Here is a 27,192-nt window from a genome sequence, read left to right as displayed (position 1 = left end):
CTGCACCCACATTGCTTGGGGACACCTGCACCCACCTAGCCTGGGGGACACCTGCACCCACATTGCTTGGGGACACCTGCACCCACCTAGCCTGGGGGACACCTGCACCCACCTAGCCTGGGGGACACCTGCACCCACCTAGCCTGGGGGACACATGTACCTACCTAGCCTAAACTGAAGGACACCTGTTCCTACCTAGCCTATACTGAAAGCACACCTGTACCTACCTAGCCTATACTGAAAGCACACCTGTACCGATTTAGCCTATACTGAATGACACATGTACCTAGCTAACCTATACTGGGGGTACCTAGACCTGGCTACCTACCTACCTGCAATAACCTGCGGGGGATTCTGAAGACAGATGCAGTGCTGTGGAGTCGGTACAAAAATGAAACCTCCGACTCAAGGTATCCAAAATTGCTCCGACTCCTCAACTCCGACTCTTTAGTCTAATTTTTACCTATTTTTATTTGGTTAAAAAACCATCCAACTCCAACTCCGACTCCTCAGTTTATTGAAACCACCGACTCCGACTCCAGGTATCCAAAATTGTCTCCACTCCGACTCCACAGCTCTGGACAGATGGGCACCCCGCAGTGCGTGACACAGGACAGGTAATGTATAAATGCACAAGGGGTACATTTATACACTAGGGGGGTCAACGGTGTGGCATTGGACGCAGCCGATTCCTAAGCGATTTCATGTTGAAATGCGGTGTATGGGCAGCCGATAGATCTTTCTAATCTCGATTCGAGAGACATTTGTCTCTAGGTCGAATCTGCCCATCATCGCTAGATGTATGGACACCTTTACATTCGTATTCGTTTTTGGGGAGAGGTTTTGGGGAGTCATTTTGAAATTTAGTTTGGATTTTGTGTTTCAAGCTTTTACAGGAAAAACAGTTATGAAAATTAATTGGATCACTTTTTGCACAAAAATCCAGCAGAAACTGAACGCCAGGGAGGGTAAAGAAGGTTACAGCTATGTTACAGCTGATTCAAATCCTACAGTAAATCTGTAGTGTTTCTACTTTTTGCTTTCATGGAAGCAGACATATTGTTAACATCCTAGAGTCTAATCTTCACACCTTCAACCTTCAACCTTAAACCTTCAACCTCCCCAAAAGAGAAAAAAAGACATTCTTAATTGTTCAACAGAGTGGTGCACCCCCTCCCTTTTTAAGCATCACACAACTTTTCCAGTCTGTATCCCCTTCTGATCTTTTTTGAAACCTCCTGCTGGCCTCAGATTCTTATTAAGCATAACTTTTCCATGAAACAAACATTTTGCAGTTCCACATATGAAATGCTATCATTGTAATGTTTTCAATTAAATATATAAAAAATAGGCTTACACTATCAGGTAATCATCACATTCTGTTTTAGTTCGCCTTTTGCACAGCATCCCAAATTCATGAATAAATCGTAATACAGACTATTTGATAGGGATTGTTTTTTTGGGAAGTGAAAATGCAAATAAAACCTAAAGACCTCTTACCTCGTTGGCATCAATGCCGTTGTTGACGGACCAGGTGGTCTGAAAATACTCTAACATGCGCTGTTTAAGCTGTTGGGGCAGGCGATGAACACGGATAAAATCTTTGAGGTCCTTCATACGGGTATGATAAAGTGAGCGGCGGGAGTACATACGTTGAATGATGGCTGTTACGTTTCCAAAAACAACAGCGTGCATCAAAGCTAGAACATAATGACAAATAATTGTTGATATAGAGTCATTTGAGCTTATATGTAGTTTTCAAACAATACTAGGATGGTCAGAAACCTTGATTTCCGATTCCGTCTGTAACGATTGCGAAATTATCTCCGTGCTCAGCGCACAAGGTGCGCGCTGACACGGCGGAAGTCCTCCACAAGCGTATAAAAGGACAGAACCCAGCTTGGTGCAATGCACTTGTAGAGGGAAATTCCCACCAGCAGATGGAGCTGTGGAGTGCAGAGGAACAACCCCTCTGCCCTGCCACAGATGCCAGTTGGGAATTGTACGAATTGCAACAATGCAGGGTAAGATAGCCCTCAGAGAGAGAGAGTGCGCACAGCGACACCAATCTAGTCGCCCCCCCGTCGACTGTGAACACACAACAACGGAAATCAAGTGGGAACGCAATCGCAAGAGTGGCGATTGCCAACAGTGACACAAGACCGAATAAAGAGAGAGCACAAGTGTAGCAAGAAAGACACAGCAATTAACAATGATCAGAATGCCAAGGAAAATAACAAACGCACTCGTTAAGCGCGATCGCCGCACGAAAAGCACAACAGCGACAAAGCATGCTAATTGCGCGGTCTCCGCACGAAAAGCGCAACAGAGACAAAGCATGCCAACCCTAACTAACCAATGTAGCATGAAAATGAATAGAGAACGTGAACGCTTGCTAAACGGTTACCTCACCGAGCCTACAGCAAGCATTCGTTCCAGACAAGACAGACAGAAGGAGTAACCAGTAGCAACCGCAGCTCTGGCCTACACTCCTAGACAGAGTACAGAAGGAACCACCACCACTACCGCTAGGGCGAATGCAATCCAAACAGACAGACAGATGGAGCAACCAGTAGCAACCGCTGCTCTGGCTTGCACCCCTAAGACAGAGTACAGAAGGAACCACTGCCACTACCACTAGGGCAGATGCGATCCAGACAGACAAACAGATGGAGCAACCAGTAGCAACCGCTGCTCTGGCTTGCACCCCTAAGACAGAGTACAGAAGGAACCACCGCCACTACCGCTAGGGCGAATGCGATCTCAACAGACAGAACGATTTCCTGTCGACCGCCGCTGGCAACAAGACAATCGCAACAGATAGACAATACAAGGCAATACAGATAATTACAACCTGACTACGCTAGAAGGAATGCCTAGTGCGCTCCCAAGGAATTACTCTAAGATAATCTTAGCAAACAGTTAGCAAAGGCTGAGACTCCAGGTAAGTTAGCAGGAACAAACCATCATGACCAGCCAGGAATTCTGGGAAGAAATGGTTTTTATACTGCAAGCCATCACAGGAAGCAGCTAAGCAATTTGCATGACAAGTGGATGCAAATTCCTCCCCAGAACAGCAACCCTGCAGCTTGCAGAGTGGAGACAGGTCTCTTTTCCAGGGACCTGCAGCACTCAGACCTAACAAATGGTCAAACAGCTGTCTGCCTGTGCAGACAGCAGCGCAGATCATTGCACCATCAAAAGTTCTACTTTCTGAAAAGTGTTTTTCTGATTGCAATTTTCTAATTCCTGCAGATTTTTGTAGAATGTTATTTTTTGAGTAAAGTTTGTTAATTTTTAGGTGATTCAGTCAATCGTACTGGACGAAAGATATCAATCATCAGTGGCAGACTGATGTACCATGTTCGATCTAGTGCAACGCTGCAGTTAGTTTAATCTACTTACAATCTATGTTCAGTGTGTGGAAGAATTTGGTCAGATAGATCCCTCTTTTATCAGGTTATGATGAGAGAGGGATCCATCTTTTGGCCACATCGGCCAGTGTATGGCCACCTTTCTTTTTGAATAGTGGACTAGTGTTTTCCTCAGGTCTTTGTGTGCAGACTGTGAATTGCATCAGTACCTGGTGCGCCTTTGTAAGCTTCCCATTTTTTAGAATGCTTTTTAAAAAATGTTTAACCATAATTGTGCTTCTCGAAGGGCTTGTTCACACTATGGGCTCGATTCACTAAAGTGTGATAACTGCTATCACAGCAGTTATCACGCGAGCTGCCGTGCGCAAAGTTTTGCGTGCGAACAGTGTTACTTTGCGTGATAAGCGATGGTTTGCTCACAATCACGTGCGCATTTCATGTGAAAAGTGCACGTGATCGCGCACAAACCTTCGCTTATCATGCGAAGTAGCGATGTTCGCGCACAAACCTTTGCACATGGCAGCTCACGTGATATCTGCTGTGATAGCAGTTATCACATTGTAGTGAATCAAGCCCTATGAGCATTCGTGTATTTTTTTAAGCGCTGGCGATTTTAGAAATCGCCCTAAATGCGCGTGTGCAATGATTCCCTATGAGAGTGTTCACACATGAGCGGTTCCATTACGATCCGCTTCCAAAAGCGCTGCCTGTACCATTTTCTGAGCGCTTTGGCTCAATGGAAGGTATAGAGAAATCGCTAAGTGCTTGAAAAAGCAGTTTTAAGAATAAATACATTGTATTTATTATTTTCCGGGTCAAATCTCAATCACTCATCAAAAGCGCTTAGAAAAGCGCTTACACAAAATTGCCCAACGCTCAGAAAACACCGGGAATCGCATACAAAAACGATCAGCGCTTGCGATTTACAATGTGAACATAGCCTTACTGGTCAAATAAATAATATAAATTACAATAAATGACATCATATAAATTCCACATATTAAAGTTTTGGGTTTGATGGTTTACATATTTATTGTTTTCATACAGGGATGTGACTGGCTAGATCCCGAGGGATACCTTATACATCAATGGGGACAGATTCATACGCCCTATCTGCCTGGTCTGTCGTTTTCAGTGGAACAGCTTCTTTTTGTGAGTATCCCTTCTACTTAATATTCTGCTTCCGTACTGCTGAAACACACTGCATTATTAGCTCCTGGTGGCCCTTTTTGTTTTTGAGGTCTCTGGCCTTTCTTTTTATCTCATCAAGAAATAAATACACTTAGCGTTGCTAATTTTGTTCACTTGACAGACATCACAAGGCAGCAGCAGCAGAGGAACTGTTTATAGAACAGCCAGGGAAACAGCAACTCATAAATACAGCAATGGCAGTTAGGCCTCGTTCACATTACAGCATTGCTGTCTGTATTTCGGCAACGAGTGTAGGAGGCCGACACGCACGATTATCAGAAGTGCATAGACTGCACTGTCTTATGTTCACACTGCATGCGTTCCGTACCAGTGCGGTGCTCAAACGCAAGCTGCATGCATTTTTTAGCAAAACGCATGGATAACCCATGTACTACAAGTGAATGGGATCAGCCACGCAATGCATGCAAATGCAGATGTCGTGCAATCATACGTGTAGCGTTTCGATCTCACGGCCATCTGAGTGTGATAATGTGAACGAGGCCTTACAGTTAAAAAGACATTTAAGTGGAAAAAAACGTATGATATAATGAATTGTATGTGTAGTGTGGATAATTAATAGAACACTAGTAGCAAAGAAAAGAGTCTCATATTTTTATTTTTAGGTATATAACTTTTTTTTAATAACATTGCATCATTCAGTCATATTTGCAATTAAAAACCACACTCTGTATTTTAAACTATGAAACAGAGCAGATCCAATGACCCTTTGAACTCCCCCGCAGTAATATTTTCATCTGAAACTGACTCTCACTGTTTCTTTGATGTATACGTGCTTGAGAAGATAGGACTATCTCCGACCCGAGTTGGGCCGGAGAGCTCGGAGAAGCTCTTTTGCATAGATAACAACTTGAGTTTCTTAACTCTTCCTGTACTGTAAACAATATGAGACTCATATCTGTGGTACTAATGTTCTATTTCTTTAGGCTCATACACACGCTCAACAAAAGTCTTTTAAATGCACGATTATCAAACAACTTGAAGAAGTTGGATGGCCTTTGACAAGTGAAAGACGTGCAAACGACAAGGCTTTATCACTAATAAGAGGCGTCCAACTACTGATAAGACGCAGCTCAAGTCAATCCAACTGTTGGATTGACTTGCCGAACGACTGACAGAAGTTGTGTCCAACATGGCAATGTGTACAGAAGTCTGCTACAACTTTTCAAAGACTTCCATTACTAACTAGAACATATTAGTCGTTCACCAGTTGAGTAACGATATGTAAATTTGTAGTTGTTTGTCAAGTCGTCCATCAAGCCGTTCTGTGTGTATAATAGTCGTTTGCATGCCAAGATGCATCTTTCCAACTTTTTTAATCGTAGTCGTTTGTAAAGTTGTTTATAGTAAAAGACTTTTGTTGAGCGTGTGTATGTGGCTTTATCTGTACTACACATACAATTCATTATATCATAAGTTTATTTTCACTTCAGATTCCTTTAAGTCCATATATATGGTGATGTCCATGAGTTCAAGACTCCAGGCTGCCATGGCCAGCAAAGGGTTTTAAACCAAGTATTAGAAATTAACATTTTATTTCCAGTTATTTAATTTGTCCAATTACTTTTGAGTCCCTGAAATGAATGGATTGTGTTAAAAGTGCTTTAGTTGCCTCACATTTACATGCAATCGTTTTGTTCACCCCACTAAATTACAGCTGAAAATTTTCACTTCAACTGCATCTGAGTTGTTTCAATTAAAATTCATTTAAAATTCATTGTGGCAATGAACAGAACCAAAATTAGAAAAAAAAAAGTTCTCTGTCCAACTGTACTTATTTCTACAGTCCCTATGAATGATAGATTGTGCAGTATCCAGTAATCAGTAGTTTGGTATCAATTGCTTTTAAAAGACATCTGAAGTGAGAGGGAAATGTAGGCTGCCATATTTATTTCCTTTTAAACAAAACCAGGGGTCCTACTAATCATTCAGGCATCAGTAATATCTGGATCACTAACCTGAAACAAGCATGTTGCAAATCCAGTCAAACACTACAATCAAACATCTGATCTGCATGCTTGTTCAGGGTCTATGGGCTAAAGGCAGAGGGTCGGCAGGACAGCTAGTAAATTTGAATTTTTTAAACAAAATATTGCAGCCTCCATATCCCTCTCGCTTTAGGTGCCCTTTAACTGTGAAAACTTGTTCCAGACTGACTGACCAGAAAGGAGGAACTAGAATTCTAAAATGCCTAAAGGGAAATGGCTATGAAGGCATTATGTAGACAGCAGCCTAGGCCATACATACCTCCTATTAGCATAGTGCAGATAGAGAAGATCTTTTCAGCATCCGTATTTGCACACACATTTCCAAAGCCCACACTAGTCAAACTGCTGAGAGTAAAGTAGAGGGATGCAATATAAGCACTGCGAATAGAGGGGCCACCAACAGAGTTATTGATGTAGGGTACTTCAAGTCTTTTGCCAAGTTCATGCAGCCAGCCTGTAACAAAGAAGAAAAGGTTAAAATATTAAATATACTTAGTATCTTTATCCATGTGTACAATAAATACTATATACTTTACAATACAAGATCTTGCAAAGATCATTGGAGCTTGTTGAAGTGGTGTGTTTACATTGAGTCAGACTTCCTACTTCAACAGCACAGCTATGGAGCCTAGGACATGGATTAGTCCACCTGCTCATGTGGGGGTTGATTCACAAAGCTTACTTATTTTTCATCTTAACTGTATGGAGATCTAATGTATGAGATAATCAAAAAAAGAGAGACAACTTATGAGATAAACAGATACGGTGAGATAGATCATAAGTCAAATAAAGATAGCTAAACCATTAGTTGAAGGTACACTGTAGGGGGGGTCGGGGGAAAATGAGTTGAAGTTACCCGGGGCTTCTAATGGTCCCCCGCAGACATCTTGTGCCCGCGCAGCCACTCCCCAATGCTCTGGCCCCGCCTCCGGTTCACTTCTGTAATTTCAGACTTTAAAGTCTGAAAACCACTGCGCCTGCGTTGTCGTGTCCTCACTCCCGCTAATGGCACCAGGAGCGTACTGCGCAGGCCCAGTATAGTCTGTGCCTGCGCAGTACGCTCCTGGTGACATCAGGGGAAGCGAGGTCACAGCAACGCAGGCACAGTGGTTTTCAGACTTTAAAGTCTGAAATTCCAGAAGTGAACCGGAGGCGGGGCCGGAGCATCGCTGAGTGGCTGCGTGGGCACAGGACGTCTGCGGGGGACCATTAGAAGCCCCGGGTAACTTCAACTCATTTTCCCCCGACCCTCCTACAGTATCCCTTTAAGTCAGTGAAGAAAAGATAACTTATGACTTAAGTTAAATAAGGGGAGAGAAATCATGAGTTAAGTCACTGAAGGAGAGCTAAATTGGGAGTTAATGGACCATACACAATTAACTCTTTCTCCTGAGTTTTCTCCTAGGAGATATTTTTTCTTCTTCTATTTAAAATAACTGTCCAGTACTTTTCAACTGAAAAAGTACTGAAAAGTAGGTAAAAAAGTACTATCAAAATTATTTTGAGTATTTCCATTTTGTGGTGGCTTAGAAGGCATTTTATTGACAAGTTAAAAAATATAACCTCTGAGAAAACTCAGGAGAAAAGGTAAATTGCATATGGGCCAATAAGTAAGATGAGATAAACAGGAAAAACCCATGGACACTTACTGGAACTAGATGGTAGGAACAAGGGAAAAGGATGGAGGGGAATGTAAATTCTAAACTAAGCTCATTTCCCCTGGCTTCAGTATTAGAACTAGAGTGGATTGTTGACACACAGCAGAAGAGCCTGACCCGTGTCTTGCAGTATTAAAAGAGGTTCATGATTGGATTCTAGGTGGTTTTGTAAGAATATGAAAAAGGAAAACATTTATTACAGAACAATCACAGAAGGATTATTTATAAACATTACCTCAAGCCCTTAAAGGCATCACACAACAGCAGGTTCAGTCCCTCAGTTTTGAAGTTTGTTACCTGACTGGTGTTCATGGTTGCCATGAGGACATCATGGCCCATATGCAATTACAGGTACCTTTTTCTCCTGAGTTATCTCCTAGGAGATAATTTTCATAATCTCTTTAAAATAACTTTTAAGCACTGTACAATTGAACAATTACCCAAAAAGTTGGTGAGAAAGTACTAGTAAAATTATTTTGAGTATTTTCTTCCTGGCTGGTGGTTTAAAAAGCATTTTATGACAAGGTATGAAACTATCACTGAGGAGAAAACTCAGGAGAAAAAGTGAATTGCATATGGGCCCATGTGTCAAAATACAGACTTCCCCTTTTCTATGATCTGATGCTTACCTGTATATTGCAATGCATGGAAACATTCAGGGCATATGGTTGTCTTCACTCTTTCTAATGTCATTTATAAATGTCCAATCTTTATAATGTATCACATCTTTTGTGATATAATGATTATACTTTGTTAAGTGAGCCAGATATACAGTATATGGTTCTGTGAGGAGTATCACACATCAGGAATGTGGACAGGAAAACTTTAGGAGTTATACATGGTGTTCATTCTACAAGCTTAAATCCCAACATTGCACAAAGCTAATGCTAAAAAGCAATCAAGATGATAAGCACATACAGAGTATAGAAGCATAGTGGTGGACAGAACAACTTTTTAAAAATGTGCTTGCCACCGCAGTACATTTTGTTTCTTCTTCTCTCTGGATTCGGTGGGTGAGTAAATCAAGTGTAACGTAGTGATACTCAAAATAGGAAGAACAGTAGATACAGTAGATACCAGACAATATTTAGCAGTGATACTGCATTACAGTAGAACATTTTTTGGGTGGTAACCACTTTATCCACCACTAACAGTATATCTAGGTCCTCTGTGACTTCATCTAAGCCATGAGGATTTATATATATGTCTTGCAGCTGTAGCACAGCTGTGCTCGATTGGGCTTGGGCTTGCTCCTGTGTGCGCCCCCTGAACTTTCTACTGCAGCACTAATTGGTGAAAGGGAATATATGTTCCCTGAGCCAATAAAATGTATTTTTACCATTAAACATACTTTTAATATCTTACTTCATAGTGGAAAATACACTCTGTAGCATTATTTCAGAATCCAATATCCTCACCATAAATTGTGACAGGAACATAATCTAAGTTTTGTGATAAACGGTAGAAATAGCTAAACAAAATGTGTGTTCTTTTTTTATCTACAGTAGCACTTTTTATTTTTAAACTGAAGGAGTTTTGAATCAGGATGATACCATTTATTTAAATTGGAATTGGTAAATGTAACGATTGTGGAATCGTATTCGCGGTCAGTGCACCAGACGTGCGCTGATGCGGCAGATTTTCTCCACAAGCGTATATTTGAGGACACCCAGGCTAGGTGCTATGCACCCGCACAGGGCAATTCCCTCCGGCAGATGGCGCTGTGGAGTGCAGGCGAACACAGTCGCTGCACAGCCACAGATGCCAGACGGGAATTGTACAGATCCAGGACAAGGTACGATCAGGCAGGGCTGGATAGCCCACAAAAAACAGAGCAAAGGGACAGAACCAATGTGTGTCCACCAAACTAGTCGCCACCCAGCGACGGTGAACACACAACGGCGGAAACGAAGTGGGAATGCAATCGCAAGAATGGCGATTGCCGACAGAGACACAAGAATGAGCAAAACAGGGCACGAGGGTAGCAAAGGCACAGCAAATAATACAATGAGGAGCTAGCTAACCGCGAACACCGCACTCATTTGCAACAGTGCACGCGGTTATGCACGGTCTCCACGTGATAAGCACAATAGAGACAAGCACGCCTACCTAACCATTAACAGACAAACATGAAACAGAGGACGCGAGCGCTTGCTTAACGGTTACCTCACCGAGCCTCCAGCAAGCGTAGCAGACAAGACAGACACACGAAAACAGGGACAAGCGAAAGATAGGATCCACAGCCCTATCGAAAAGTGGCTAGCGCGATCCAGGTACAGAGTAGCAGAACAGAAGGATCCACAGCACTAGCGAAAAGTGGCTAGCGCGATCCCAGGAGACAGAACAGAAGGATCCACAGCGCTAGCGAAAAGTGGCTAGCGCGATCCCAGGAGACAGAACAGAAGGATCCACAGCGCTAGCGAAAAGTGGCTAGCGCGATCCAGAGAGGCAGAACAGAAGAGATAGCTGGTAGCAACCGCTGCACCAGCTATGCTCCAAGAACAGAGATCAGAACCATTTCCTGTCGACCGCCGTTAGGACAGGACAATGGCAACAGAACAAACAAACAGATAATACAACCTGACTGGGCTAGAAGGGGAGCCTAAAGCAACCCCCAGGAATTAACCATACTAGATAGCAATGGCTGACACTCCAGCAGTGTCCATCAGGAACAGACCATGGAAGGGAAATGACCAGCCAAGCCTTCTGGGAAACATAAAGCTCTTATAGTGCCAGTCATCAAAGAAGGCAGGTAGAGGATTTGCATAACGAATGTATGCAAATTCCCCAGCAAGAGAACAGACCAGAACTTGCAATGGAAAAACAGGTCTCTGTTCCAGAGTCCTGCAGCATGCAAACCTAAACAATGGTCAAAAGGCTGCCTGCCTGCGCAGGCAGCTGAGCGGATTCTCACAGTACCCCCCCCCCCCCCTCTAGGGATGGATTCCAGACATCCCTCAAAACTGGTATCATCACAAAACTCTAACTGAAGACTCATGAAGGTCGAGGCAGCCCGACAAGGCCCAATTCCAGAGTCAGTCCATCCGAAACTGACCTCATCGGAAGCAGAAGCCACCGAAACATGCCCATCAGCACTACAAGTCTCAGCGTAACACCCATCAGGACTGTGGACACCAGAGAAGAAGCCATCGACACCCTCCAGACAATACCCACCACCTTCCAAGGAGCGTCCAAGAATACCAAACCTGCCGCAATACCTGTTCGAAGTGTCCCTTACAACACCAAAGCCATTGCTGATCGTATTCAGGGCACCAAGCAAAACCTTTCCCGGAATCTCCCAGAACGCCTTGAAGCTCCGCAGAGATCCCAAGAAGCCAGAACGCTCACCAGGCTCACATGGAGAACCACCAAGAACCCCTATGGAACCTATGATCATTCCAGACTCAAAATTAGCAGGACACCCATCAAGATCAGGACTTTCAGGGACCACTTCTGGGCATGCAAGCAGGCAGGCTATATCGGAACATGTCTCCTGAGGAAGCATCTATGTACGCTGGTAACCGAGGCACACTTGGGCTTTCTGGGTCACAGAGCACATCGGGGTACACTAGTACAGGAGAAACCTCAGGACATGTCGGGGAACTGCCAACCTCAGAGTCCGACACGACAAGACCAAAACCAGTACCGGGCAGAAAATCATCACGAGTAAAGGTCGCAGGTACTGGTCTTTCAAAAGAAGACTCGGACTCAAATTCAGAATTTTCTGTAACTGTAATATCATCATTGACTACACATGAATGAAGCTCCACAAGAGCTGCAAAAGTAGTCAGCAAGGCAGCAATGCCTACTGAAGTGGGCAACACCTCAGAAGGACCTGGGGGGCAGGAGACATCTCCTACAAGTTCTGCACCCTTTGGGAGGAACTCGGAGATCTCCAGGACATCAGACAAGACCTCAGGAACACCATTTTCCAAGTTTTCTAAGAAGGATTCTGAACTATCCAAGTTACAGGGCAAAACTTGAACTTTATTTTGTGTGCAGGGCAGATGTCCCAGGGAAGGTTCCACCATAAACTGAGACTAAATGTTATCATCAGGACAGGGATACACAGGAATATCTAGTGAAACTAGCTCTGACTTTCTGAGTTTTGCCTCACTACAGGCAGATTCCTCCATAGCAGTCAAACCAGACTGCAATTCCAAAATAGCAGAGAAACAGGTAACAATGGTTGCAATACCTAGACGAGCCTCTAGGGTCACTGCAGGAGATTTTAAACAAGGTAATATTGACTCATCCAGAGTACTGGGTGGAGAGTCAATACTTTCTTCAGAATCAGACTCGCAAATGTCAATGCAAGTGGACATCATGCCTTCATTCATGGTACAGGGCAGGTTCAGAGAAAGCTTCTCTGGACAAGGCAAAGAAGCTTCAGCATCAGATTCGCAAAACCGAAGCGCTGTCTCACTCTTAGATTCGGCTAACAATGTCGAATCCGAGGAGTCAGAACGCAAAATTGCGGATCCAAGATCGCTTTAGGTTGCGAAACTGACGCTTCCATATCGCAAACCTCCGCGATCTGCGGAGCAGACTGCAAGGCATCTAGGACAGAAACACTGGAGCAACTGTCATCAGGCAACAGGCCTGCACAGGTGCGAACAGAATAAGACATAGATTCATTTGCAAAAGAAGTGGCGACAACAACAGGAGAAACTTTATTAGACACATCAATAATTTTCTTAAAGATGCATAACTTAGGAATTTTCCCCATGGCAGGCTCACAAACGGACGATCTTAGAGAACCTGAGGGAAAAAAATCTGTCTTCCTTAGACACAGGACCACACAGACCTTTCGCAGCCATACGTGCGGTGGCGACATCAGACCGCACTGGTTCAACTTCCACACAAGCAACTGCTCTGAACGACTTGCACTCAGACTTCAAACACTCAGTTGCTTTGGGAAAGGGAATGCATTCAAAACTCACTTTCTTTAAATCCAGAGGATTGGAACAATCGTCCGCTGACAATGTGTTTTTAGCAGATTGAAGCGCATGTAGTTCATCCAAAATCATTCTCCACACGTCAAACAGCGGAGTCACAAAGTCAGAGATACATTCACCAGTCTTGATTAAAGTGCACGCAGACTCAATGCACGCATACAAAACTGCTTCGTTTTTAGAAAGGTAATGATTGCAAAACGATCTCCAATCACATTCCAATTCATAGACCAGGAGCTTGATCTCCCATTTCTCAAACGGGGGCTCCCATGCACACTTAACAAAGGATGAACAATCATAGTGCGCACAGTCTACAGATGGAACTGGAGCAGGAACAGAACGGGAATCTTTTACCTCTTTATTGGGGTCAATTGATTGGTGTGTGTGTAATTCATCCGAAATGATCTGCCACACATACATCACCAGATCCACAACACACTCGTCACATTCATCAGAATCAATCAAAAGGCACACAGAGTAAAGACAATCGTTCAGGACATCCGCGCTTTCTGCGATGTAAAAATCGCAAAAGGCTTTCCAATCCAAATCAAATTCCTCCACCAAGGCCCCGATTTCCCATAAGGCAAATGGCGGTTCGAACAACCCAGTATCTAAATAATCTCCATATGGGTGGGGATCAGGAACGAGTACAGATTTTTTAACTGCTTTAATATAGTGTGCGATCCTACCTATAATAGGATCCACATATGCTTTTGTCACAGGCAATGACATCTGGAGCAAATCAAAGGTTCCCTCTGGCCTGGGAATTTTGGTTTGGCTGGTCATTCTGTAACGATTGTGGAATCGTATTCGCGGTCAGCGCACCAGACGTGCGCTGACGCGGCAGATTTTCTCCACAAGCGTATATTTGAGGACACCCAGGCTAGGTGCTATGCACCCGCAGAGGGCAATTCCCTCCGGCAGATGGCGCTGTGGAGTGCAGGCGAACACAGTCGCTGCACAGCCACAGATGCCAGACGGGAATTGTACAGATCCAGGACAAGGTACGATCAGGCAGGGCTGGATAGCCCACAAAAAACAGAGCAAAGGGACAGAACCAATGTGTGTCCATCAAACTAGTCGCCACCCAGCGACGGTGAACACACAACGGCGGAAACGAAGTGGGAATGCAATCGCAAGAATGGCGATTGCCGACAGAGACACAAGAATGAGCAAAACAGGGCACGAGGGTAGCAAAGGCACAGCAAATAATACAATGAGGAGATACGGAAAATTACAAACGCTAGCTAACCGCGAACACCGCACTCATTTGCAACAGTGCACGCGGTTATGCGCGGTCTCCACGTGATAAGCACAATAGAGACAAGCACACCTACCTAACCATTAACAGACAAACATGAAACAGAGGACGTGAGCGCTTGCTTAACGGTTACCTCACCGAGCCTCCAGCAAGCGTAGCAGACAAGACAGACACACGAAAACAGGGACAAGCGAGAGATAGGATCCACAGCACTAGCGAAAAGTGGCTAGCGCGATCCAGGTACAGAGTAGCAGAACAGAAGGATCCACAGCACTAGCGAAAAGTGGCTAGCGCGATCCCAGGAGACAGAACAGAAGGATCCACAGCGCTAGCGAAAAGTGGCTAGCGCGATCCAGAGAGGCAGAACAGAAGAGATAGCTGGTAGCAACCGCTGCACCAGCTATGCTCCAAGAACAGAGATCAGAACCATTTCCTGTCGACCGCCGTTGGGACAGGACAATAGCAACAGAACAAACAAACAGATAATACAACCTGACTGGGCTAGAAGGGGAGCCTAAGGGCTCGTTTCCACTATAGCGAATCCGCATGCCGGCACTGCATGCGGATTCGCATACTTAATGTTAGTGGATGGGGCTGTTTCCACGTGTATGGCGGCGGCTGCGTTTTTCGGTGCGGGGAAAATCTGCACGACAGGGTCGTGCAGATTCGCGTGCGGCAGGAATGCGGGCGAATCGCCGCTAATGTATTCAATAGGGAAATCGCATGCGGCTTTGTCATGCGGATTTCCCCGCGATTTCGCATGCGATTTCGCATGAAAGCCAATGGAACTTAACACAGGCAGTGACATGGTTAAATTCGCATGGCTCCTTGCCATGCGAAATTGCGGGTAAATCTGCATGCGGAAACGCAGCCGCATGCAATTTCTTCAGCGGCGGAATCCAGGCGATTCCGCACCGATACAGTGGAAACGAGCCCTAAAGCAACCCCCAGGAATTAACTATACTATGTCAGCAATGGCTGACACTCCAGCAGTGTCCATCAGGAACAGACCATGGAAGGGAAATGACCAGCCAAGCCTTCTGGGAAACATAAAGCTCTTATAGTGCCAGTCATCAAAGAAGGCAGGTAGGGGATTTGCATAACGAATGTATGCGAATTCCCCAGCAAGAGAACAGACCAGAACTTGCAATGGAAAGACAGGTCTCTGTTCCAGAGTCCTGCAGCATGCAAACCTAAACAAACGGATTCTCACAGTAAAACTGAGAAATAATGTGTTGTTTTCTATTTTTTCCTCTTTTTCCCATTAAAATGCATAGTAAAAAAAATTGGTCAGGGGAAAAAATGCCATACAATGAAAGCCTAGTTTGTCTTGGGGAAAAAAATGATACACCTTATATACTCGTGTATAAGCCTAATTTTTCAGCTCAAAAAATGTGCTGAAAAGTTACTCCCTCGGCTCATATGCGAGTCAGTGGAGCAGAACTGATGAGCAGGTTTTGTTTCTGGCAAATGAGTGTATGGATTGCGTACTAGTGATCCTTCTCACGTCAGCTGGCTCCCTGCTGTGTCCCTGCCCCCCATCCCCTGCAACATGATGTGCAGAGTACGCTGCTCAAGACTACCTTTATCTCTTGGCTTGCGGAGCATGCAAGCATTGCAATGATCAGAGATTCTTTCTGTGCGACAGTTGCTTTTCTTCATATCTATGATGCCATCTAGTGGCGTCTTAAGACACAGCTGTATCATCCTTGGGGCACATCTGGCTATGGGGAGCAAGGGTGTACTGGGTGCACAGTGTGGGTGTGGCTATACTGGGGAGGGGGCTTATACGTGAGTCAATCACTTTTTCCTGGTTTCTGAGGGAAAAGTGGGTACCTCGGATTATACACGGGTCAGCTTATACAGTTGTGTTCAAAATTATTCAACCCCACTGAAATTGAGTGTTTTGGACAGTTTGACATTGATTTTGATCATTTCAGTCATCTTGCTTACAATTAAATCAAAGAGGCACTTGTAAGTCAGACAGATATAACATAACATTTATAATGAAATAACCACAAATGTATTTTCTGTGCTCACATCATTATCAGTTTTATTCAACCTCCAAGTGACATTCATTCTTAGTACTTAGTACAACATCCTTTTCCAGTTATAACAGCTTTTAAACGTGAAGCATAGTTTGACACAAGTGTCTTGCAGCGATCTACGGGTATCTTAGCCCATTCTTCATGGGCAAAAGCCTTCAGTTCAGTCACATTCTTAGGCTTGCGCGCTGCAACTGCTTTCTTTAAGTCTCACCAGAGGTTCTCAATCGGATTTAAATCTGGTGACCGCGATGGCCACTCCAAAATTTTCCAGCCTTTAATCTGCAACCATGCTCTAGGGGACTTGGAGGTATGCTTGGGATCATTGTCCTGTTGAAAGGTCCAATGTCTCCCAAGCCTCAGGTTTGTGACGGACTGCATCACATTTCCATCCAATATCTCCTGGTACTGAAGAGAATTCATGGTACCTTGCACACGCTGAAGCTTCCCTGTACCTGTAGAAGCAAAACAGCCCCAAAGCATGATTGACCCCCCACCATGCTTCACAGTAGACAAGGTGTTCTTTTCTTCATAGGCCTTGTTCTTCCTCCTCCAAACATAGCGTTGATCCATGGGCCCAAACCGTTCTAATTTTGTTTCATCAGTCCACAGAACACTATCCCAAAACTTTTGTGGTTTGTCCACATGACTTTTGGCATACTGCAGTCGACTCTTCTTATTCTTTGGAGACAGCAAGGGGGTGCGCCTGGGAGTTCTGGCATGGAGGCGTTTATTACGCAGTGTGCGCCTTATTGTCTGAGCTGAAACTTCAGTACCCACATCTGACAAATCTTTTTCAGTTCCTCAGCAGTCACACGGGGACTTTTCTCCACTTTGCGCTTCAGGTAGCGTACAGTAGTCGAAGTCAGCATCTTCTTTCTGCCACGACCAGGTAGCATTTCACCCGTGCCCTTTGCCTTGAATTTGTGAATGATGCTTAGTTCCTATGATGTCTCTTGGTATGTTTAACATCTTTGCAATCTTCTTATAGCCACTGCCCTTCCTGTGAAGAGAAATCATCTCTTCTCTTGTCTTCCTGGACCATTCTCTTGACTTCACCATGTTTGTAAACACACCAGTAAATGTCTAGAAGGAGCTGAGTAGCACAGTCATTTTAAATCTGCCTAATTGGTGCTTATTATGCTTGATTGCTGCTCATTAACAGCCACAGGTGTTTTCAATACCTGATAGAAAACACTTGAATGAACCTCTGTTCTTAAGAGTGGTAGTCTTTAAGGGGTTGAATTATTGTGTCAATGAAGAAATCACAAAAAAACATTTAATACTGTATTACAAAAACAATTGATGTCATTTTAGTTGCATTTGGTTCTTTAAAAAGTCCTTGTAAGATTTCATACTGAACACAATTACAAATGTACACTGAATTACCTAAAACCCTTTACAGCATTGGGGGTTGAATAATTTTGAACACAACTGTATGTGAGTATATATGGTATACTTTATTTACATGTCATAAGTAGGGATGCAATTATTGCTGATTAAATAGGGACATAGCGAAAATGTCAATACGGCTCTAGTCCATAAGGGGGAAACAAGGTCAGGATGTGAAATGGGTAAATACCAATATTTTACTATAGTTATACTTGAGCCATTCGAACACTGAACCTGACCCATGGTTAATGAAGTGCTAGTGCTGGAGGGTCAATATCCTTGAAGCTGAATTGCTGTGCTGAAGATAAAGTAACTGTAAATTTGTCAAGGGAAAAAACATACTGTAGTTCTCAAACACTGCACAGAGGACCAGTAACTTCCTGCAGCTGGAATGTGCTGGAGATAAAGTGGCTGTAAACCTCATCAATAGCAAACACCAGTAGTAATAGTTTTTAATCGCTGCATGGAGGATCTCTTGCCACAGCGGTAGAGACTTCGGCTTGTAGCTCCATCCTCAATGTACATGTACAGACTGGCTCTGTCTGTACCCACTCTGTGGTTCGGGCACGAGTTACACTTCATCGCACATGTGCGGCCTGGCCAGGCGCGTTCCCCCATCATGCTTTTGTCCTTGAGAGGATTCTGCACCTGTACAGTAGTACAGGAGCAAGACGGGAGACTGCGCCTGGCTGGGCCGCGCATGCGCGACAAAGCACCACTCAAAAACGAAATATATGATTAAGATTACAACTAATGTTTTTTACTGTTAAATGTATACTGCTAAAATTTTTCAGAAACTAAAATATATGATTAAAATTACAACTAATGTTTTTTACCGTAAACTTTATACTGTATATGTATTTTTCCGGTAACTTGTTAATGATAGTTTCTACTAAATGTCACACGGAATTTAAACACGATTGGACATAAACTATGTGTCTCTGGAATAATAGAGATTGTAAAAATGAATTTTAGACAAAGTAATAATTTAAAACGAGATGTATTTCCATACCGATATTTTTGTACTTATTATTGTAAAATAAGAAATTCGGCTAAATCCTGCCGCCTCTTTTCATAGTGCCTCTATTTCATGCACCCTACCCATAGACCTCTCTGTTTGTAGTGTAATGATCACATCAGTATATAATTGTATGAGTGGATGATAATACCAGGTCTTCCTTACCTATGTCCCAGGTAATGGGGTCATTGCTCTCCATCTCCTTGCGGCCAATCACATACCAGACACAGGCCATCCAGTGAGCCAGGAGGGCAAACATTGACATGAGAAGAGTAAGCACCATGGCACTATACTGAGAGTATCGGTCCAGCTTCTGCAGTAATCTCAGCAGCCTTAGCAGCCGAACCGTCTTCAGTAAATGGACTAGAGACGTCTTTCATGATTGTCAGGAAAAAAAAGAGAATGATAATTTGTCAGCTGATAAGCACAACCTGGGAACAAAACATGATTCAGGCTTCTTTTAGAGCTCTTTTCCGCTATGAAATTTCCACTATGTGATTGCAATTAAACTACTATACTCAGTAAAGTAGAGCTCAATTGCATCAACAATGTGGCAGGACGACAATTGCGCTCAGGTCAAGATCGCAACTCAATCGGATCGCGCTAATGGAAATGGCCACTGCCGCTTCCATTAGTTTTACTGTACCCTGCGTTTTGCAATCCGAATTGGAATCAGATTGCAAAACGCAGGGTAGTGGAAAAAGGCCCTCACTACAAATCGTAATTTCGATTTCCGATTTTCATTGGATCCTAGCAACACAAGAAGAAGCGCCATGCAGGACTTTTTTTAATTGCATCAAAAATCGCAATTGCATGTAAAATCGCATCAAAATCACATGTAGTGTAAAAGAAGTCAGTTCAAAATTTGTGACCTCTATCATCACTGTTAAATAACTTTAATGGCTTAATTCGCTTACATATATGCATTCACAACTTTTGTTTCATTTTGCTTCTAAAAATGCCAGCTCCCTGCATGTTATGATTATCCTCTGCCTTCTGCCCAGAATGGGTGCATGGATCTCACCTGGTCTCCATACAGGTGGTAAATTTGGCTCTGACAGTTTGGCATTAGCTATTTGCTTGCTGAGTAAACTTTTCAGCTGAATACTGTACCTCCATCCAAAACCTAGTGAGAACACCTCTGGTATAAAACACTGTCTCCCCAAAGACCAATATGATCCTAAGTAATCCCCCCCCCCCCCTCCAAAACTCGAATAATCTTCCCCACTCCCCTCACTGGTGATAAATACAAGACACTAAAGTCTGGTTCACATGGGCTTCTGCAGAGTTTTGCTCAGCATCTCGTTGAAACACCATCGTTTTTTTTCAAGAATGCCATTGTTTAACAGCTCAGCTTTTAATGTCTTTTAACCTCCCTGGCGGTTAATTTTTTTTTTCCTGATTGAAAAAATCCTTTTTTTTTTAAAAAAAATTTTTTGTTTCATGTAAAGCTACCAGAGTGGTAGCTACATGAAACACCACTAGAGGGCGCATGTGGCCCTCTAGTCCGATCGTCGCCGGCATCTATAGCAAACAGGGGAACGCGTATATAACGCGTTCCCCTGTTTGGCTTCTCCTGTCGCCATGGCGACGATCGGGATGACGTCATGGACGCCAGCCGACGTCCTGACGTCAGGCACACCCGATCCAGCCCATAGCGCTGCCCGGAACTCATTGATCCGGGCAGCGCAGGGCTCTGGCGGGGGGGGGGGGCCCTCTTCAGCCGCTGCGTGCGGCCGATCGCCGCAGAGCGGCGGCGATCAAGTTGTGCGCGCGGCTAGCAAAGTGCTGGCTGCGCGCACAGCAATTTACAGCTTGAAAATCGCTCCACCAGGGGCTGAGATCTCCCCCTGCGCGGCATAGCCCGAGCTCAGCTCGGGCTTACCGCCAGGGAGGTTAATGGCTTTCAGTGCGTAGCGTTTGAGAGAGAGCGTTGCGTTTTCTGGGCTGTTGATGGCTTTTATAGGAAAGAGTTGGAATTTTTATCTGCACGAAGCAGAAATATGGGCTTTTGTTGGCTTTCATTGACTTTTGCTGACATTCAAACACAATGCCAGCAACAGCAAACTACTTCTAGAAGCTGCATGTTACTTTTGAGATGATGCGCCGGGATCTACTGACAGACAGGCTTTCATGAAAGCCTGCAAAAGCCCCTACTAAACGATCCTGTTCACTTGCATGGGATGATGCTCGATCTCTAAAAACTTGGCTTTTACCCGTCGCCCAAAACACAGCGTTTAACACCCGTAAGGGCTGGTTCACAGGGGCTTCTGCTGAGCTTCTGCTTTTAACCTCCTTAGCGGTAACCCCGTGTGTGACACGGGGTAAGCCGCCGGAGGGTGCCGCTCAGGCCCTGCTGGGCCGATTTGCTTAATTTTTTTTTTGCTGGACGCAGCTAGCACTTTGCTAGCTGCGCCAGCACCCCGATCGCCGCCGCCGCGCGCCCGATCGCCGCTATCCGGTGCGGCCCCCCCCCCCCCCAGACCCCGAGCGCTGCCTGGCCAATCAGTGCCAGGCAGCGCCGAGGGGTGGATCGGGTCTCCCAATGACGTCCCGACGTCGCTGATGTCGGTGACGTCATTCCGCCCCGTCGCCATGGCGACGGGGGAAGCCCTCCAGGAAATCCCGTTCTTTGAACGGGATTTCCTGATCGCCTATCGCCGGAGGCGATCGGCGGGGCTGGGGGGATGCCGCTGAGCAGCGGCTATCATGTAGCGAGCCCTCGGCTCGCTACATGATTTAAAAAAAAAATAATTAAAAAAAAACTGCTGCGCTGCCCCCTGGCGGTATTTTTCATACCGCCAAGGGGGTTAATGGCTTTTAAAGGCTTTTAATGGCTTTCAGGAGAGTGCTACATTTTCTGGGCTCTTGGTGGCTTTTGCAGGAAGTATATGGAAAGGCTGGGCTTTTATGGGCTTTCTTTGGATTTAATGGGCTTTCATTGGCTTTCAGTGGCTTTTAAATGCCTTCTAGAAGCTGCATGTTGCTTTTGAGATGAGACGAGATAAAGCGTCTGTGTAAACCAGCCCTTAACCTACTATATTTGGGGCAGACTACTGAGCAGCATCTGTGTGCTGCCTTCTGAGTAGTGCCTGTGTCTTTTCTTCAAGTACTGGGAGATCCATTCAGTTGATTTTTGTGCTAAAAAGTCCAGATGCTAGATATCTTATTACGATAATAGTTTCAATCCGACCATATAACAACTTCACTCTGCTTTATGCTTCCAACACAAATATAATTCAAAAACAACAAAAGCTAATTAGGACAGCATTGGCCCTTGCATTTTTTTTTAAATAGCCCAGTTTGCCATATTCTACTCATTTCAGGTTTTTTTTAGGCTGCTGCAATAATACAGTTTCTGCAGAGATAAGGATATGCTGTGACATTTTCCTCTCACCACTGTGACGTTAAATGCATAGAGAAGATCAAAGGGCAGAGCAGCAATTAGGTCCACGAAGAACCATGTAGCGAGGTAGTGGATACAGATAGAGCGCGGTTCATACACCACTTGTCCAGAATGGCTGACGTAGGTTGTCCGGAAATTCAAAATGATATCTGTCAACACAGAGATGGACATTTATTTTACGAAACATTTTGGTAATTATTTTGTTTTCATCCCTAGGCAATAAAGCATTCATAAAATACTAATGTTGATTAACAATGAACGTAATGTTTCTTTTATCTATAAAAGTAATTAGAGAGAATCAATGTATTCTATAGGAATTCTCTTTGAGGGGAATGCATGAACAAGCATGTGGTCAATTTGATCAAGTGATTATGGGCTGGTTCAGACGGACGTTTGGAGGCGTCGCGTTCGTTGGCGTCGCGGTTGCGGGCTTTCAGCGTTCGTGTTGCGTTCGGATGCGGTCGCGTTTTTTCTTCCCCTAGAGGGACATTAGCCGTCGCGGTTAACCGCCCCTGGAAGCTACATGTAGCTTCCAGGGGCTCCTTGAACGCCAGGGAAAATTGGGACCCGAACGCCGCGTTTGTGCAAACGCGCTTGAAAGCTTGGTACAAACGCTCCCATTCACTTGAATGGGAGCGTTTAACACCAAGCCCCGAACGCTGGCTGTAAATGCTCTGCAAGCGTCCGTCTGAACCAGCCCTTATTTGTGAAGCTTTAATTGACTAGTTATTATCGTGATCATGACTTGTGTGTGTGTGGGTGGGTGGGGGTGGGGAGGGGCAGAAATGGTTTAAGATGAAATGGGACCCTAGGTATGATAGAATATTTTGTGCACCACTGACAGGCACCTGGCATTTTTTTTAGTAAGTCTTGGTGGGGGCTAGTAGGGTCTCTGCAAATTGTATACAGAGTTCCCTGTTCTTTTCTATGTAGCCAACTGCCATTGTTCTTATTGGCAATTACTCTGCACTGATCAGCTGTGCATAAAAAACTCCCATTGCCTGCCATGTACCAACCAATGTAGTGGTCTGTATACACTGGTATTGACGGTCAACCGAAACTGTCATGGCTTACCCACCCAGCCTCAACGTCAGTCCATGCCCTTTTTGTGCGCCTAAGATTTATGTATTCTTGTGGCATGAATACGGATTTGTGGTTAGATTAATCGTAATGCACAAGCCCCGCAGTTACCTGCAATCGTAAATATGATCGTAATTGCATATGTGTGATTGTAGATATAATTGTGACTGTGATTGTATAGTGGTAGGTTACGCCCTCCTAGCTAACCTATTTAAGGGTGTCTCAGACTACAGGACACTGCTAGACCTGGGTGCTAGTCCTTGTCAATCTTTAACTAGAGACACTAATTTTTTGTCTTCTGATTGTGTCCCATCTTGTGTTTTGCCTCTTTTCTTAACTTCGCCTGTCCCAAACTTGGCTTGTGCTCCCGATTATGATCCTTGCCGCCTGCCCTTGACCTTTACTGTCTCCATTGCCTACTGCCGATCCTAACCTCTTAGACTGTTCCTGACTACAATGTTGGTCTGTACTCCAACCAGTTGCCACGCTTGGATTATGGTCCTTCTGTCACCAGAGGGGCAATCTCAGGGTTCGCGACCTGATGGTTACCAGGTGGGAAAGTAGTCCATCCCCCACTAGGGGGTGACAACTCATTATCCCTTGGTGAAGGCCCCTAGCCACGTATACTTCACAGCTTGTGTGAGCCCAAGGCCACCACTGGTGGCGGGATCTTCCTTCAAGTTCATATCAGAATTTTTTTTTCCAAGCATACTAGGCAGCCATCCGCCAAATACACTGCTTCATTATCTGATGAACACATGAAAAAGCAGCTTGTTACTAGTGATCTCAATGCTAATGTCTTCAGGCAGTTGGTAACTAAATGTGCTTTACTTGAATGTCCATGAGGCTTTGAAAACTAGGTGACAACATATTTGACGTAAATTGTTTAAAAATCAAATAAAACCTTCATTTATAAATGTGTAATATTTCTGAAAAATAAAATGAAAATCAGTGAATCTAGTGCATACATGCCGAACGCTGGCTCGTGTGCCAAATCTGGCCCTCAGAGGCATTACATTTGGCCCTCAAGTGGTTTCCCAACTTTGCATTATGTTTGACGCACTCTAGACCACCAGGGAAGCTATATTAGAGGTGAAGCCCTAGAACACCAGGGAAGCCATATGGGGAGGGAGGGGCAAAGCACTAAAGCACCAGAGAACTGTATAGGGGAGGCAGGGGGGTCACTAGACACAATGAAACTGTATAGGGGAGAATGGGGGCCACTAGACACCAGGGAACTGTATAGGGGAGAATTGGGTGCCTCTAGACACCAGAAAACTGTATAGAGGAGGTAGGAACACTAGGCACCAAGGAACTGTATATGTCATTAGACACCTGGAAACTTTATAAGGGAGGAAGGTGGACACTAGACATTGAGGTTGGCCTCTGATTAGGTCCCAGTGTATAATTTGGACCACTTTGTGCTTCAGTTTGGCATCTCTGATCTAGTAGTAAGTTGGTGATATTTAATAATTTTTTCAGAGGATGAAGATGGGAACTACAGCTTAGTGCTGCGAATTCCATGAGGAATGTAATTGAGTTTACAGTTTTATTCCTTAATCAAATGCATAACTCATGTGAACTGGTGATCTAAGAATAAAAAAATATATATTTCCAAAGAGGTGTTCTAACCCATCAGTTTCCAGCTGCTAATTAAAGATGTGTACTTGTTAATAGCTAACTAGCTTGCAGTCAGATGGAATTAAACTAGTCAGGCTGGACTGACTGACTGGCACTGTTATTATCTCAGAAGTCACTTTTCATACATACTTTCCATTTCATTCAGTCTTTCAAAGGGTCAGACAGGGACTACAAAGCAAACCTTGCATATAAAACACTCAAGCCTTCAGTAGCATACGTGAACAAAATGTAACATGCCTGCTTAGCGGAGAAAGGGACTTGTAGTAATGATCTCTAAAAGTCCTTCTCAGCTCCCTTTTACCCTGTAATGTGCTGCAATTCATTCTAGTGTTGTGTCAGTTAGGCACTAGGGGATTGATTTTGAAGCAGATAGGCCTCCCAGTATAGCAAGTAAGAACTCTTTACTGAAGAAAAACATGCATGATATATCATACACCACCATCAGGAAATGCTGCTTACTTAGAACAGAGAGGAACACGCAGAATAAATTAAAGAAATAATGCCATAGAGATCATCATCACAATTTACAGACAGTGACATCTTGTGGTTGTTTTACTATACTGCAGTTTAGGTAATAAGCCTGTGATACTTCCAACAGATTTACTATCCTACGGTAAAAATGTCAAGTGCAGACAGCGCATGGCAAATTAACCAGTGTTAACGGCACTAGAGTAGCGCTTGTTGCACTATTACTGCAACCTGCTGTACATAGTTACATAGTTATTTTGGTTGGGTAATGTTTCCGTGGTTATGGTAATGTGCATTATGTTATGTTGCGTAACGCAGGTTACTCATGTTCTGTGGGTTGCCCTGATTGCACAACGTGCATTTTCCTGTCAGATAATCCGGTCGAATTAACTTTTATATTAATCGTTTTTCTGATCAATTTTGTATAGAACTGATTGGAAAATCAATTGGAAAAACGACCAGAAATCAGATTTGACCTGTCGGAAAGAATCGATTCGACTCGTCGATGTGACAGGAAATTGCATGGTGTGTACCTAGGCATTAGGCAGGGTTCACACTTTTCACTTTTTGTTTTCTATGCCTGTTTATCTGCATAACCCTGCTCACATTTTGCTCACAGTAGCTTAATGACTGTTAATAAGAAACCGCACACAGGCACATATGCAATTAACTTTTTCTCCCGAGTTTTCTCCTAGGTGATATTGTCACACCTTGTCAATAAAATGCCTTTTAATCCACCAGCAGACAAGAAAATGCTAAATAATTTTGTCTCCGATTTCTTATCTTTATAATCAGTCTGCTCTGCCTCTGCTCTTGTTTCTCACTTCTTCCCCAAGTGCTGCACCAAAACAAGCCTGGCTCTTACCACGTCATCAGTCCAACCCATAATCTGTACAGAGCATGTGCGGGATTTCACAGGCATATTTGCATGCAGGGGAGGGTACAAGGCTGGAGGGGAGGACACAATGCTGGTGGGGAGGACACAATGCTGAGGGTGTACTTGCAAGGCATTAACATGAGGAGAAAGATGGAGGTGCTACTACAGATATAAATGTGAGCCTGTTCTATATACTATGATGTACCAGACATAAGCTTTGTATGTTCATCTACCTGTATACAGTGCATACACTACATATATACGTATTCACATTCAACATTTGTTTTGACCGGATACAGTCTTTAACCACATAAGGACCGGCTGCATTTTCAATGATCTGTGCTGAGTGGGCTCTTCAGCCCCCAGCACAGATCAGGTGGCAGGCAGGGTGATCAGATTTCCCCCTTTTTTTCCCACTAGGGGGATGTCCTGCTAGGGGGGTCTGATCACTGCCGCTGCCTTGTGCCTAGCGGGGGGCTCCTCAAAGCCCCCCTCCGCAGCGCTATTCTCCTCTCCCTCTCCTTCCCTCCCTCCCCTCCTCACTATAGGCGGTACAGGACAGCGATCCGTCCAGTACCGCCTCAGATAGGCTTCAGCCTATCAGATGCCAGCGATCCCTGGCCAATCAGAGGCCGAGGATCGCCGATCTCCTTTACGGCGCTACTGTGACAGCAGCGCCGTACGATGTAAACATCGGGGATTACTTCCCCGGAAGTTTACATTTAGCCTGCGAGCCGCGATCGGAGGCTCGCAGGCTGTTCACTGAGCCTCCCGCCGTGAACTGACAGGAAACGGCCGCTGGAATGAGCGGCCGTTTCCA

General features: G+C 44.4%; 1 protein-coding gene and 1 long non-coding RNA gene across 9 annotated transcripts in view; one reads left to right on the top strand and one right to left on the bottom strand.

Moving 5' to 3' along the window:
- The window catches only part of LOC137541048 (uncharacterized), a 617,426-nt gene that overhangs the window by 166,718 nt on the left and 423,516 nt on the right, over positions 1-27,192 (top strand). For all 8 annotated transcript variants that reach the window (XR_011025074.1, XR_011025071.1, XR_011025075.1 and 5 more), the window contains one exon: positions 4,422-4,526. This is a non-coding gene — a long non-coding RNA (uncharacterized lncRNA). The remainder of the gene's footprint in view (positions 1-4,421; positions 4,527-27,192) is intronic.
- KCNH4 (potassium voltage-gated channel subfamily H member 4) overlaps positions 1-27,192 on the bottom strand; it is a 323,258-nt gene that overhangs the window by 69,570 nt on the left and 226,496 nt on the right. Inside the window, exons 6-9 of the mRNA XM_068262186.1 lie at positions 22,298-22,455; positions 19,066-19,273; positions 6,831-7,025; positions 1,501-1,700 (exon numbers count right to left, since the gene is read on the bottom strand). Coding sequence (XP_068118287.1) covers positions 1,501-1,700; positions 6,831-7,025; positions 19,066-19,273; positions 22,298-22,455 — 761 coding nt within the window. The remainder of the gene's footprint in view (positions 1-1,500; positions 1,701-6,830; positions 7,026-19,065; positions 19,274-22,297; positions 22,456-27,192) is intronic.

This window comes from Hyperolius riggenbachi, chromosome 12 (genome assembly GCF_040937935.1).
Source record: "Hyperolius riggenbachi isolate aHypRig1 chromosome 12, aHypRig1.pri, whole genome shotgun sequence".
NCBI lineage: Eukaryota > Metazoa > Chordata > Amphibia > Anura > Hyperoliidae > Hyperolius > Hyperolius riggenbachi.
The sequence above is the reverse complement of the archived record's forward strand: the minus strand, read 5'-3'. Positions and strand labels throughout refer to the sequence as shown.